The sequence below is a fragment of the Halichoerus grypus genome, chromosome 11, assembly GCF_964656455.1.
Source record: "Halichoerus grypus chromosome 11, mHalGry1.hap1.1, whole genome shotgun sequence".
Classification (NCBI taxonomy): domain Eukaryota; kingdom Metazoa; phylum Chordata; class Mammalia; order Carnivora; family Phocidae; genus Halichoerus; species Halichoerus grypus.
In genome coordinates, this window is record NC_135722.1 from 54,109,594 (window position 1) to 54,122,422 (window position 12,829).

The 12,829-nt window shown below is 45.2% G+C and overlaps 1 protein-coding gene and 2 non-coding genes across 5 annotated transcripts; all 3 read left to right on the plus strand.

Annotated features, from left to right (window-relative positions):
* The first annotated feature begins 384 nt into the window (after positions 1–384).
* RPS3 (ribosomal protein S3) lies at positions 385–6,399 on the plus strand. Of its 3 annotated transcripts, XR_013442474.1 has the most exons (8): positions 385–490; positions 1,654–1,784; positions 2,268–2,361; positions 2,833–2,927; positions 4,645–4,832; positions 5,297–5,493; positions 5,850–5,914; positions 6,115–6,399. XR_013442474.1 is itself a non-coding variant. In XM_078058559.1 (7 exons), exons 1-6 carry the CDS (start codon positions 461–463, stop codon positions 5,488–5,490), a joined length of 732 nt encoding a protein of 243 aa, XP_077914685.1. In that variant the 5' UTR covers positions 385–460; the 3' UTR covers positions 5,491–5,493; positions 5,850–6,029. The 3 variants fall into 3 exon arrangements, 2 of the variants coding, with proteins under 2 accessions (XP_077914685.1, XP_035938713.1); XM_078058559.1 differs by lacking the exon at positions 6,115–6,399 and having other exon boundaries at positions 5,850–6,029; XM_036082820.2 differs by lacking the exons at positions 5,850–5,914; positions 6,115–6,399 and adding an exon at positions 5,957–6,029.
* LOC118529869 (small nucleolar RNA SNORD15) lies at positions 1,353–1,500 on the plus strand. The gene has a single exon (XR_004914352.1). It is a non-coding gene; the product is annotated as a small nucleolar RNA SNORD15 (small nucleolar RNA).
* Positions 5,048–5,192, plus strand: LOC118529868 (small nucleolar RNA SNORD15). Its single transcript, XR_004914351.1, has one exon. It is a non-coding gene; the product is annotated as a small nucleolar RNA SNORD15 (small nucleolar RNA).
* Positions 6,400–12,829: the final 6,430 nt, after the last annotated feature.

Sequence of the window (12,829 nt, forward strand, 5' to 3'; positions counted from 1 at the left end):
GAGGGCATAGAACAATCCCTAGAATATTTAATAAATATTAGATATTAAGATTGTCATCATTTGGAATGGAAGAAATAGACACAGATTAGAAGAGCTGGACCCAAATTAATTTCATTGAGTGTAGAGTGTATGGACCAGGATTCCATGCTCTTGCTGTGTGAGCTTATACCTGTAATTTCCATCTCTGTGCCTCATGTTGCTCACCTTTAAGCTAATAAGAATTGGGCTCTAGGTTCCCCCGCAGTTCTGGCGTTCTGATTGATCTGCTCCCTTTCCCGTTTCTGCCTATAGGTGTCTCCATTACCCTTCTTTTTTGCTTTAATGCCTTTCTAAAAACTACAATTCCCAGGAGCGCCTACAGGCGTCGACGTCGCGCAGTTCTTTGTCGTCGCTCGCGCCCTTTATACCTACTTCCGTCCACCAGCCCCTTCCTTTTCTTTCCGGGGCGCGCGGCGGCAAGATGGCGGTGCAAATTTCCAAGAAGAGGAAGGTGAGACCCTGGGGCCCAGGTCCGGGGAACTGTGGCGCCGCGCGGGTCGGGGCTCGTGGAGAAGCTGTCGCGATACCCGCAGCTCCATGCCCTGCCCCGGGAAGCGGCTTGGGCCGCGTGGCATTCCCGCAGGCGGCGGATGGCGGTGGATTGAACGCGGGGCCCGAGCCCGGCGAGCGCAGTTTGGCGGCGGAAAGGAGCGAGAGTTTTCTGCCGCTTCTGGGCGAAGAGCAGAGATGAACATCGGGCGCCCTTCCTGCCCGGGACAAAGCGCTTGTGATCATTTCTTGGTCAACAAATAGCATTAGTAAACATGTGATATTTTGAGGGGTTGAGCCATTTCCCCTCACGTCTCATTGTGACTTTGGGAACGGGAGGTAGCGTATTCATGCCTTCTTCGTGTCAGGGTGCGGGCTTCTGACCGCAAAGAGCTCAGTTGGGAAGGCTGCTGACGGGTTCTTGCTCCATCTGCACCCCAGGGAAACTCATGGGCTGATGGAGGGAGGAGACCTGGAAAGAGCGCTTCATCAAGTTGTAACTTTTCGCTTTTCCGTGGGCGAGAACTGTGTAAAGTCCATTTGCGTTAGAAATAGGGAACTAGGCATTTTGTGTGTACATGATACCGTGTTAATCCACATCCTTTCTCGAGTTAGGATTTACCAGCTTTTAAGACAAGATAACATGGCTGGGAGTCTTCAGATGGTCCAAGTTGTGTCTACAAGTGAGACTAGTTAAGTCAGTGTATTTTCGTTAGTTAGGAGGGTAGCATCTTGCTGTACTGAATGAATGAGTTGTGGATGTGCCATTTTAGAGCAGCTTTTTGTTCAGCATGTGTAGGTACACATAACAAATCTTAAAAACCCTTCAATGAAGAGAAGATGACGAGTCTGACTGGAGGTATTATCTTTGCCTGGTGGCCCCTACTCCTTGCTGCGTTCTGTGGCGGTTTTAAGGGCCCTTGGGTTAAAGTAACTTCCAAAGGACGACCTAGAGGCATTTGTCTGAGAAGGGTTGCTAGATGAGTGTTGGAACGAGGGTAATAGAGTGATGATGGGTTGTTTGTTCCAGGTGTTGAATTTTGATGCGAGTTGCATTGGCGGAAGGACTAGGCAGGAAAATGACCCTGCAGCAGGTTCTAATGGTGAATTTTCCCTTTTGGTTAGTTTGTCGCTGATGGCATCTTCAAAGCTGAACTGAATGAGTTCCTCACTCGGGAGCTGGCTGAAGATGGCTACTCTGGGGTTGAGGTTCGAGTTACACCAACCAGGACAGAAATCATTATCTTGGCCACCAGGTGAAAACTCATTTTCTTGGCTATCACCTGTAATTGTTGTATATGCTTAGGATGGTGTATTCTGTAAACTTACGGGGACAACCAGTGTATTGGCCTTAGCAAACGTAAATTTTCTTTTTCCTTTTTTTTTTAAGATTTTTTTTTTTTATCATTCATTTGAGAGCGAGCACAAGCAGGGGGTGGGGGTGGAGGGACTGAGGGAGAAGTGGACTCCCCATGGAGCAGGGAGCCCGATGCTGGGCTCCATCCCAGAGCCCTGGGATCATGACCTGAGCCAAAGGCAGACACTTAACCGACTGCGCCACCCAGGCGCCCTGCACATGTAAATTTTCTTAACTGTTTTAAATCTGCCTCTAGTTTTTGTCATCTAAAATTTGTATTTTCTATGTTAGATGAATGAGACTTTACTATCACATATGTATAAAATTTAAAGCCATGTTTGGAATTTTGTGAGAGCTGTATTGTCCGTTTCTGTTTTCTCAGGACGCAGAACGTTCTTGGTGAGAAGGGCCGGCGGATCCGGGAATTGACTGCTGTGGTTCAGAAGCGGTTTGGTTTCCCTGAGGGCAGTGTAGAGGTGAGTGAGTGTGGCTTATGCCAGAGATTACTGTGGACCTGGAAATGGTTATTTAGGATGGGACTTCTATAAACCCTTATGGTCATGAAGACCTTAGTTGTGATCACAGAGTATTACAAATGGATTGGTATTTTGTTGAAATTATCTTAATAAGAAGTTGGCTTCCTGTTACAGTCCTTTTCTGCTTATTTTTGGTGGTTAAGGGATTTTTTGCTTTCAACTTGGGAATAGTAATGGTATGGATTGGCTACCCCATCAGTTGGTACAGCTGTAGGAGCTAGGGATGGGAGGGCAATGAGAAATTCAGATGATGTCACAAAGTGTAGGCTGTATGTGGGTAGTAGAAGTGTTTTAGTGCTTGAGGGATGCCGTAGTGATACATGCTCTTATGATGAATGAAGTGATTTTTTTTACTGAAAACACTGGGGAAAGTTAACAGGTTTAAGGGTGTGCCCTGTTTCCTTCTTAAAGCTTTATGCCGAAAAGGTGGCCACAAGAGGTCTGTGTGCTATTGCCCAGGCAGAATCTCTGCGTTACAAACTCCTAGGAGGCCTTGCTGTGCGGAGGTAAGTGTCCTGAGACTTTTAATAATTACGTTTTAAAGAGTGGTCAGCGCCATAAGGGGAGTACTCTTCTTGGTGCTTTGGGAATAGAACAAAAACTCCAGGGAGGGGAGGTTAGGATTCCTGTTGAAGTTACTCGGCTCCATTAAGTGTGGGGATTGTAAAGAGATAAGACATAGTCCTGATGGGAAGAGCTTATCTGTGAGCAGGGGTGGACTATAAAGGGCATGAGGTAGCTAGATTGGCTCTGGAGCTGGGCCCACTGATGAGATTTCAGTAGGAGTTCTTTGTGCAATTTCATTATTGTGAAGTAATTGGAATGCTTTGGCTGGGAGTATGAAATATAGTCTGTACTTCCTGCAGAGCCCTGGGAGGTTTTTCAGCAGGGGAAGGACATGAGAGCTGTGCTTTAGGAAGGTTGACCTGGTGGGGAGATGGGTGGCAGGAAGGGCTGTAGGTAGGGACAAATAAGAAAGACTGCCTGTCTCCTTTGAATGTCAACTACACCGCTTAGAACCGTGGTCCTCAAAAGCTTGGCCAGCATCACTGCCATCATCAGAGGACTTACTAAAAATAAAAATTCTCAGTCTCCACCCACTGAAACGGAAAGTGCAGGTGTGGCCCAGCAACCCGGTCCAGGTGGTTTTTGTACACACTGAAGTTTCACTTGGAAGTTCTGAGACCTAAACCACTTACTAACCTTCTGGACCTTGGATCTCCTATTTGTAAATGGGGGTCATTATATCCACCTCTCCTTTTTGTGGTGATTAAATGAGATGGTGCGAAGGAGCTGGAGCCTAGAGTGGTGGGTCCGCCTTTACTTTCCCTGTTGAAGGTGGCAGCTAGCTCTTAGTCTGTCCTAGGGTATACAGTAATAAATGAGTTGGGGGGCATGATATTTTAAGGCTTAATGTCCGTTTTATAGGCCTAGAAGTCTTTTTCTAGCACTTTAGTCAAGAGAGCTAGTAGTCTACATTTAGTAATTAGAGTTCCTAATGAATCTGAATTCTGGAGGTTGTGGAGTATTTAGTAAACCACAAAGGGGCCACTCAGTGACTGAGCTACTTCTGGGTTCTTAGTGATTGCTTACCTGATTGTGAAATGCTGCATTTGCAGAGTGGACTGGACAACCTGTGCCTGAGTTGTACCACCCCCACCATTTAATTGCCAGTTTAGGGGCACCTGGGTGGCTCGGTCAGTTAAGCGTCCGACTCTTGGTTTTGGTTCAGGTTATGATCTAAGGGTCATTAGGTTGAGACCCACGTCCAGTTCTGTGCTGAGTGTGGAGCCTGTTTAAGATCCCCCCCCTCCCCATTTGTGCGTGCCTTCTCTCCTAAATAAATAAATAAAATAAAAATAAGAGTAAATCTTGAGTCTGTAATTGCCTACTTAATTGGCCTGGTGTGAGGCCTCAACTTCACAGGTGTTTTTGTTTTATATTGAATCTTGAGGTGATTCTAATGTGCAACCAAGGTTGGGAAGCACTTAGAAGGAATCGGCATATATTCCCTAAGGAGTCAGCTTACGATGAGGTGTGATGGGGATGAAGGAGAATTGCCAGGCTCTGGTCAAATGTATTCTCCATTAAAGGAACATTGAAGATAGTGCAGACTAGTGGGTCTTGTGTTTTTGTTCTTTTTAACATGGTGGTGTGGGGTAGGCTCGAACAGTCTTGTCTTTGGTGGTAACAGGTGGATATCTGTCTCTTGTTCTCCCAAAGGGCCTGCTACGGTGTGCTGCGGTTCATCATGGAGAGTGGGGCCAAAGGCTGTGAGGTCGTGGTATCTGGGAAACTCCGAGGACAGAGGGCTAAATCCATGAAGTTTGTGGATGGCCTGATGATTCACAGTGGGGACCCTGTTAACTACTACGTTGACACTGCTGTGCGCCATGTTCTGCTCAGACAGGGTGAGCAGCTGGGAGCGCGGGGGCAAAGGGCCTTTAGCAGATAGATACGGTTTTTCATGCGCACCTCAGTGTTGGGCAATTCATTTTGGGAGTAGCAGAGCATGTTCATTATTCCACTTGGGTTTATTGATGAGCTGTATTGAACTATAAGAAGTAAATTGCTGAGATCAGTCAGCTCTTAGAGTTGGTTTGCTCGTCTCAACCACCTGTGTACCCTTCAGTGATGACACGATGACGAGTCAGAAAGGTCACATCCTGCTCTTGGTCCTTGTCAGTGCCACGTTCTGTGGTGCTGTGCATGGGTTCCTTTTGCAAAAGTGTCCTGTTCATTGATTGATTAGAGGCATTTGTCTGAGAAGGGACCAGACCCAAGGGTGCTGGAGTAACCTGTTGTCTTCCTTCTGCCCTGTCCTGTCGTGGGACCGGTGCAACCACAGCTAGATTCTAATTACAGCGTCTTCTAGGTGTGCTGGGCATCAAAGTGAAGATCATGCTTCCCTGGGACCCAAGTGGTAAGATTGGCCCTAAGAAGCCCCTGCCGGATCACGTGAGCATCGTGGAACCCAAAGACGAGATCCTGCCCACCACGCCCATCTCGGAACAGAAGGGTGGGAAGCCAGAGCCGCCTGCTATGCCGCAGCCGGTGCCCACCGCGTAACAGGTGTGTCTCGAGGGGCCTGTTGGGGCGGAATAGGACCCCTTTCCCTTGTCTTCTACCAATAGTATATCCCGTACTGGGGTAAGCATGTAAATACATAAACATTGCACTATACTTGCTTTACAACACAGGTTGGAGCCAGGGGCCCGTTTAACCAGGGATTCTGTAGGGAGGGGTATTTGCCTTGGTCTCCTAAGAAGTTCCTATGTTTACTACTGTGTTTGAAACAAGATTTTTCTTTTTATTTGCTTAAAATCAAGGCACGCTTGTTAATAATTAGTTACCTGTTCTTCAGCAGCCCCTTAAGCAGTTAAAACACCAAGGCTCTTTTATGCCCAGTACTTTTTGTTTGTTTCTAGGTGTTCTGTGTGTATATATTCTTCACGCATATCCTAAATGGGAAATGAAAGAACCCAATATTCAGGTGAAGATTCTGTTCTTACTGTTGTGCTTTATTTGGTTTCAGGGTCTCTTTGGCAACTGGATCTGGAGACGATTTTAATCTGTAAAGACCTTTAATAAAATCTTTGAGAAAGACACATGGCGTGAATAGACTATGTCCACATTTGGTCTGAGAATTCTGTTGCCCCAAGGGAACATTTCTTGATTGATTTTTTTTTTCAGGGCTGCCTGGCTCACTTTCCCTGCCTGCTTTCCCTGAAATCCTTGATTCAGCTGTGCTTGTGAGGCAAGAGCAAGAACAGGAGGACCCAAACAGAGCTAACCAGAGTAATATCCTGTAAATCTGGTGAAAGCAAAGGCTGATTGCTCACAGGACAGCACCTTGAGAAGGGCTGAGGGTGAGGTGGTTTTGAGGAGACAAACTGGTGTTGGGAGGCCTCAGTACTGCACACGTGTAAAGTGAGATTTGAGTGCCTTGAATAAATGATTTCTGTGCCCACCCCTAAATCCCTATGCAATACAGGCAGCTATCATAAGGTTTTATTTATCCCTTCTGGATAAAATGAATGGCATTTTGCAATTTTACTGAAAAATGCTTGAGCTAGACTGCTTAATTCTTGTATTTCTGGACTTCTGTAGTTCAGTTGTGAAGGGATTTTCTGTTGTGAAAGTAGCTCAGCTAGTCTGAGCATCCAGAATACTGGGTGCTGGAAACCGGTTAAGGCAGCCCTGGTCATGTGAGACCTCAGTGTCTGGTACTAGGACAGCCAGTCAGGTCTTTGTGCATCAGATTATGTGATTGTTTAAATTCCTTCCTTTCAGTCTACTTAGAACTGGAAGTTGGTGTGTTGGATTCAGAAGTGCTGTTAATGTCCCACCAGGGGGTGCTGTAGCAGGAACTCGGCACCAAAGTAGTAGCTTGGGGAAGGAAAGTCAAACTCACTGAATTTGCGTGCACCTGTGGGAAACTATGCAAATTAGTGTGCACGTGTAAAGTTTGAGTTACCAAACGTGAGGATCCCTGGATAGCCATTATCGGGTAAAGAAAAGGAGAGGCTTTGGGGTATTTTTTTTAGCCATTTCAAAAAACGACATGAAGTAAATGCAGAGCTTAGGTAAGCACTAACGACAGCCCCATGAAGAAATGCAGGTTACCCTAAACGATGTTACCACCACCCCTGGACTTCAAGTGAGTTTTTCCACTGCCTCCTTTCCTTTGTGTCCGTCCCTTTGAAGTTCAAAGTTCCAGGTGTGAATATCTGGCTGGCTAGTCCTGTGTCCAGTCCAGCTGCCTGAGGTGGGGAGAAAGATAGCTAGCCCCTTTGATTTCCATAGTAGAGGTGGGGCCCAGACTTGCACAGTGCTCTTCCCCCTCTCCCCAGTAGGCAAGGTTTTGATCCTGGGTAGCCAAAACTTGTGGAATGGCCCTTGGAACCCACTGATGGAAATCTGGCTGATGGCAACATGGAAGCAAATGTTATCCTTTTCGTGGACTTCACCAGAAGGTTACTGTCAAGCTCTAAAGAGTTCTAGTCATTAGGATTCCTGGCACCAGGACGGGCTTCAAGCAGGAACTGGTAGATTAGCTTATCCATCAGACAAGGAAGGAATAGCTGCTGGAATGTGAGAACTTGGAAATAGGCCCAGGGGCCTAGCAAGGGCCCAGGACCAATGGATAGCACTGTTAATGGAGAACCAGGAGAAGTACAGAAACTGGTGGCATCAGAGGACAATGGGTAGAAGGTGTCTTGGGGCGTGGGGATCTGCCTCCAGACAGAATCTTCCCTCTGGAGCCCACAGCAGGGTGATAATGGGGTCAGCCAACCCTCTAACTGGGAAATAAGGCAAAGGCTATGGGAATGTTCAAGCCTGGTGGGGTGGAGGATACCTTTCTCTGTAGAGTGCTTTTTTTTTTTAGGTTTTTATTTATTTGAGATAGAAAGAGAGAGTACAAGTGGGGAGGAGAGGGAGAAAGCAGGCTCCCCACAGAGCAGGGAGCTTGATGCGGGACTCGATCCCAGGATCCTGGCATCATGACCTGAGCCGAAGGCAAACGCTCAACCGACTGAGCCACCCAGGCACCCTGCAGAGTGCTTTAAAAAGGAGACTTGAGAGGTGGTGGGGAGAAGCTAGGCTTTGCAATCAGACCCGGGTTCAAACGTGACAGCAGCACTGATCTACCGAGGTTGAATCTTTCTGATCCTCAGTATCTCAAGGGGCTGTTGGGAATTAAAGAAGACTATTAATACCTGTCTGTAGTGTTTATCATCAAGTATATTATCTCTCAGGACAAAGGCTAAGAGTCCAGGCCTTCCAGCCAGACTCTGGATTCAAAACCAGTTTCACAACTTAGCAGTATGAGCATGGGGGCATCAAACATCTCGGAGCCTCTGCTCATCTGCCTGTGATTTCATAGCACAGTGCCTGACCCATAGGAAGTCCTCAGTGAATGTTAGATGTTACTATTGAGTCATTCGGCATATCTTCTTGGGAATCAATAGCTTAACTTCATGGTATTGGATTCTCCCCACCCTAACCATAAGGGCTCTGACGATAGAAACCGTACTTTCTGCTTCTGTTGTGAAGTGGGCATCTCTGGTCAGGTCTCACTACCCCATTTTACAGGTGGTGAATTTGGTTTCTTAGCCATGCCATGTTCCACCTAGTGAATGTTTCTGAGCTCCAGTGTTGCTGTGTGTAAGTGTAGCTGCTTCATGTTAGGGCTTGCCAACACCAGGGCAGGAAAGCATTCAAGTATCTGAGAGTCAACATTTTCAACATCAAAAGATAGTTTTTCTTACTATTTTTTCTTCCTCAGGAACATGAGATTTTGATGTTACTTTATCTATGAAACAAACCACTTCCCTATTTGTTATTGATCGAAACTACATGTGTAACTTGATAAGCAACATGACCTTGGTGAGAAGATAATTGTTACATGCCCCGAGCTTATTGTAAACACTTCCTTAATCGTCTCAACATCCCTGTAATGGCCAGTTCCATTACTAGCTTCATTTTATAGCAACTTTAACCCACATCATACATCTTAGCAGAATGTGTGATTTCTCCTAGGCTTTGGAAAATATTTAGAATATCTCATAGTCCCTACTTCTGGTTTAAGAACAAATATCATGGTTAGGTTGGGAACAACTTAACCTGATTCTAAACCCTCAGTTTTACAAGTAAGAGTCCCAGTGGCTCTGAAATTCAAATGAGACCACACCTCTCCTGCCCAGTCCTGCGTTGTACTAGCAGCCCAGCCAGCCAGGTGCAGCTGGGCCTTTGTCCACTGATGGAGTGCTGCTGCGATGGGTTCATCCCCCGCCTTCACCTTCACTGGCTGGCCAGGGACTGCCCCCATGATCAGCCTGCTCCCACCAGTCCTTTGTGTGGTGAGCCAGAGGAGCTGGACCCTTTGAATCCCAAATTGCTGAGAGAGGATAGGGCTCCCCCGGCCTTTAAGAATATTTTTGCTTTTTAGAGGGAGGAGAGGGAGAGCACAGACCCAGCAATAGGGCAGCTTTTCCCTTCAGGGATGGGAGACCAGAGGTGATGGATCTTTACTCACTGGTTTTCCCCCAATACAACAGGAAAAGTAGCCATAGCTATTTACCATCTGGGTCCAATAGACACCCTACCTTTTATATTTTAAGTCACTTTAATTTACAGAAGTAAAAGGGAAAGTGGAAAACGTTTCATTTTATAAATTTTACAAGTATTCAAACAAGTATTTTAAAATACTAAAATTTGGGGGCACCTGGGTGGCTCAGTCAGTTAAGCTACTGCCTTTGGCTCATGTCATGATTCTGGGGTCCTGGGATGGAGTCCCGCATGGGGCTCCCTGCTCAGCGGGGAGCCTGCTTCTCCCTCTCCTGCTCCCCCTGCTTGTGTGCTCGCTTGCTCGCTCTCTGTCAAATAAAATCTTAAAAAAAAATACTAAAATCTTAGCAAGTAGTAACGGCACCATTCTGAATATACTAAAAAACATTGAATTAATACCCTTCAAATGGGTGGGTTTTATGGGTTGTGAATTACATCTCAATAAAACTGTCACTCATATATTCACGAAAATAGGTACTTGTATATGTGTGTGTGTGTGTGTGTGTGTATGAATTAAAACAGCAATTTCATATTTTCCTTGCCTGGAAATACCCAAAAAGAGTACCATCCCTTGAATGCAGTTAAATGCTCATCAGCCACCACGTGTGCAGCTGGAATGTATTCATCTTATAACTACTGATCCCAGATTTCAAATATATCTAGTAGGCTCTAGCTTACTGCTTCTGGGGTTTTGGTTTTGTTTAGTTTTGCACTTGCATTGTCAACATGGAATACTTAAAAAATTTTTGATGGCTCATGATGTTGAAGAGAGGACAGTCATTTTCTTTGCTCCGTAATTTTAAAACTTTTGATTTTGGATTTATAAAGATCAATTTGAAAGACCAATCTAATGAGCTTTAAAAATATCTATAGCATCTGTTTCCCTATAGTCACCTGAGTACACAACTGCCTCAGCATGTCTCCACTTATGAACTGTAACAAACATATCAAGTAAATTTTGGGGCATAGGCATCATAAAAGATGAATACTATACAAAATAGGGTGGTACGGGTCTTTGTCAAAAAATACTGTGTGATGAAATCCTCCCTGTTGAATGATTTAAAATGCCATATTTCCTGTCTGTTTTTAGAAATACGTTGTGTACTCATCAATTCTGGAGTTTAAGAAAAATTCATGTAGGAAAGATTTTGTTTATATGACCAATTTCCCCATCCTCAGACTAGAGTGCTACCGTGTGTCTCTGCATTCATTTTCTGATTTGTCTGTATTAGGTGTGAAAGATCCTCTGTCCGCTTTCTTCTCTTGTGTCATTTTGGGTGGAAAATGAAATATCCTGAATTCTCAGCCAACGTCTCTGGACTTCTTGTACCTTCTTGAAAGATGATCTATAGTACTTTAGGGAATACAGTATGGAAACTGAAGGATGATGTGATAGTGATAGTGATGGTGTATTCACTATTCCATCTTCCGGGAAATACCATCCTTCCATTTTATCATCATAATCTTGTTTGGGAATAACTGATGAGTAACATGAAATAATTTTTAGGATGATGAAATAGCAAAGTTTTTCAAGATAGAGGAAAATAAATTCATCATGATCTCATAATGTATTTTAGATTTATACAAGAATCTAATGAATCCATATGGTGATTGTAAGATAGAATGAGTATTATGTGTTTTTTGAAAGGTAAGTAAATTTCTCATTTTGTTTTGTTTAGAAGCCCACTAAGAATAACAGTCCTAAAATACCAATCCTTATAAATAGAACTTCTCAAAAACGAAACTCAAAAACTAAATTTGGGTTCAGTGGCTTCTGATGGCATATGAAGAGTTAAGTGTGTTCTCAGCTAGGGAGAGTAGGGCAAACCCATGTGACTAAGGAGTCATATACTCAGAACTTGTGGTTTGGTTTCCTGTTGGATAGCGACAGTCCCTCTCATTCAGCAGGCAGCCCAGGTGGGGCAAAGAGCAGTGGGCTAGGAGCCAGGGAGGCCCTCCATATATGGTCTTGGTCAAACCCACAGTCCTAGGAAATTAGGACACATGGGTGTGTAACTTTTGCTTTGTATCGTGTTCTGTGAGCCTCACTCACGAGGGAGATGAACCATGTCTCCCCCTCATCTGACTGGAAGCCCCTAAAGGCAGGGACCAAATCCTTTGAGGCTGGGATTTCCCAGGGTGGAAATGATGTACAGTAGTGCCATTCCCCCCCCCCCCCCCCAAATTCCGTGGTATCACTTTCTGCGATTTCAGTTACCTGAGATCGACTGCGTTCTGGAAGCAGACGATCCTCCTTCTGACTTAGGTCAGGTCAGTAGTAGCCTAATGCTGCATCATGATGTCTGTGTCATTCGCCTGATTTTATCTCATCCTGTAGGCATTTTACCATCTCACATCATCACAAGAAGGGTAAGTATAGTTCAAAAAGGTATTTTGAGGGAGCCCACATTCACATAACTTTTATTATACTGTATTATAATTTTTGTTATTTTTAATCTATTATTACTGTGCCTAATTTTAAACTAAACTTCATCCTAGTTATGTATGTATGTATAGGAAACACAGTGTGTGCAGGGTTTGCTACCATCTGTGGTTTCAGGCATCTGCTGGTGGTCTTGGGATGTATCCCCCATAGATAAGGGAGGACTGCTGTATTTTCTACTTCTAAATAACTCATGTGCTACCCTCCACACTCTTCCCAGATTAGCTTTCTCAGATTAGCAGAGCCTGGGTGAGGCTGCATGGAGACAGCAGGCTTTGGAGATAGCTGGACCCAGGAATCCTGGCTCTGTCACCACTCACTAGACCAGTGACATTAGTAGACAAATCACTTCACAACTCTTGAGTCTCCATTTCCTCATTGGTTAAGTGGGGCGGTAGTACTTACCTCACAGGTATTATAAAATACAAATCCAGGAAACTTTGATGTAGCATACAGAGGTGGGTGCAGGGTGGGCTCTTGTTCCAGGCATTGGGGGATAGAGAAATAAAGCTGACATCTTTCCTGCCTCAAGAAGCATCCTATGGGTATGTCAGGGAAGACTAGAGATGTCATATATAAAGGCCTGGCCTTATGCCTCGTGGTAAAAGGGGGGGTAGATAAGGAAGGGCATAAGGAGAGAGGAGTCAGCTCTGGAGTAGAGGGTGTCGGATCTGTCCAGGCAGAGAGAGCAGGAAAGGACATTGGCGCTTGGACAGAGCATGAATGGTCATTGTTGGGGAAATGGGGTGGTCTGCTTGGCACACAGGAAGCGCCCAGCCCAGGTGAGGTGCCCATGTTCTCAAGATCTTACCCTGAATTTGCCCCTACCTTTTCCACTCAGGCTTTTGCTTGGGTGGTTAAACAATACAGCACTTTTGCTTTGTCCTGGGTGTT

Coding starts and splice junctions, on each gene's coding strand:
- RPS3 (XM_078058559.1), top strand. CDS start 461: ATGGCGGTGCAAATTTCCAAGAAGAGGAAG. Junction 1,785..2,267: donor ATCATTATCTTGGCCACCAG/GTGAAAACTCAT, acceptor CTGTTTTCTCAG/GACGCAGAACGTTCTTGGTG. Junction 4,833..5,296: donor CCATGTTCTGCTCAGACAGG/GTGAGCAGCTGG, acceptor AGCGTCTTCTAG/GTGTGCTGGGCATCAAAGTG.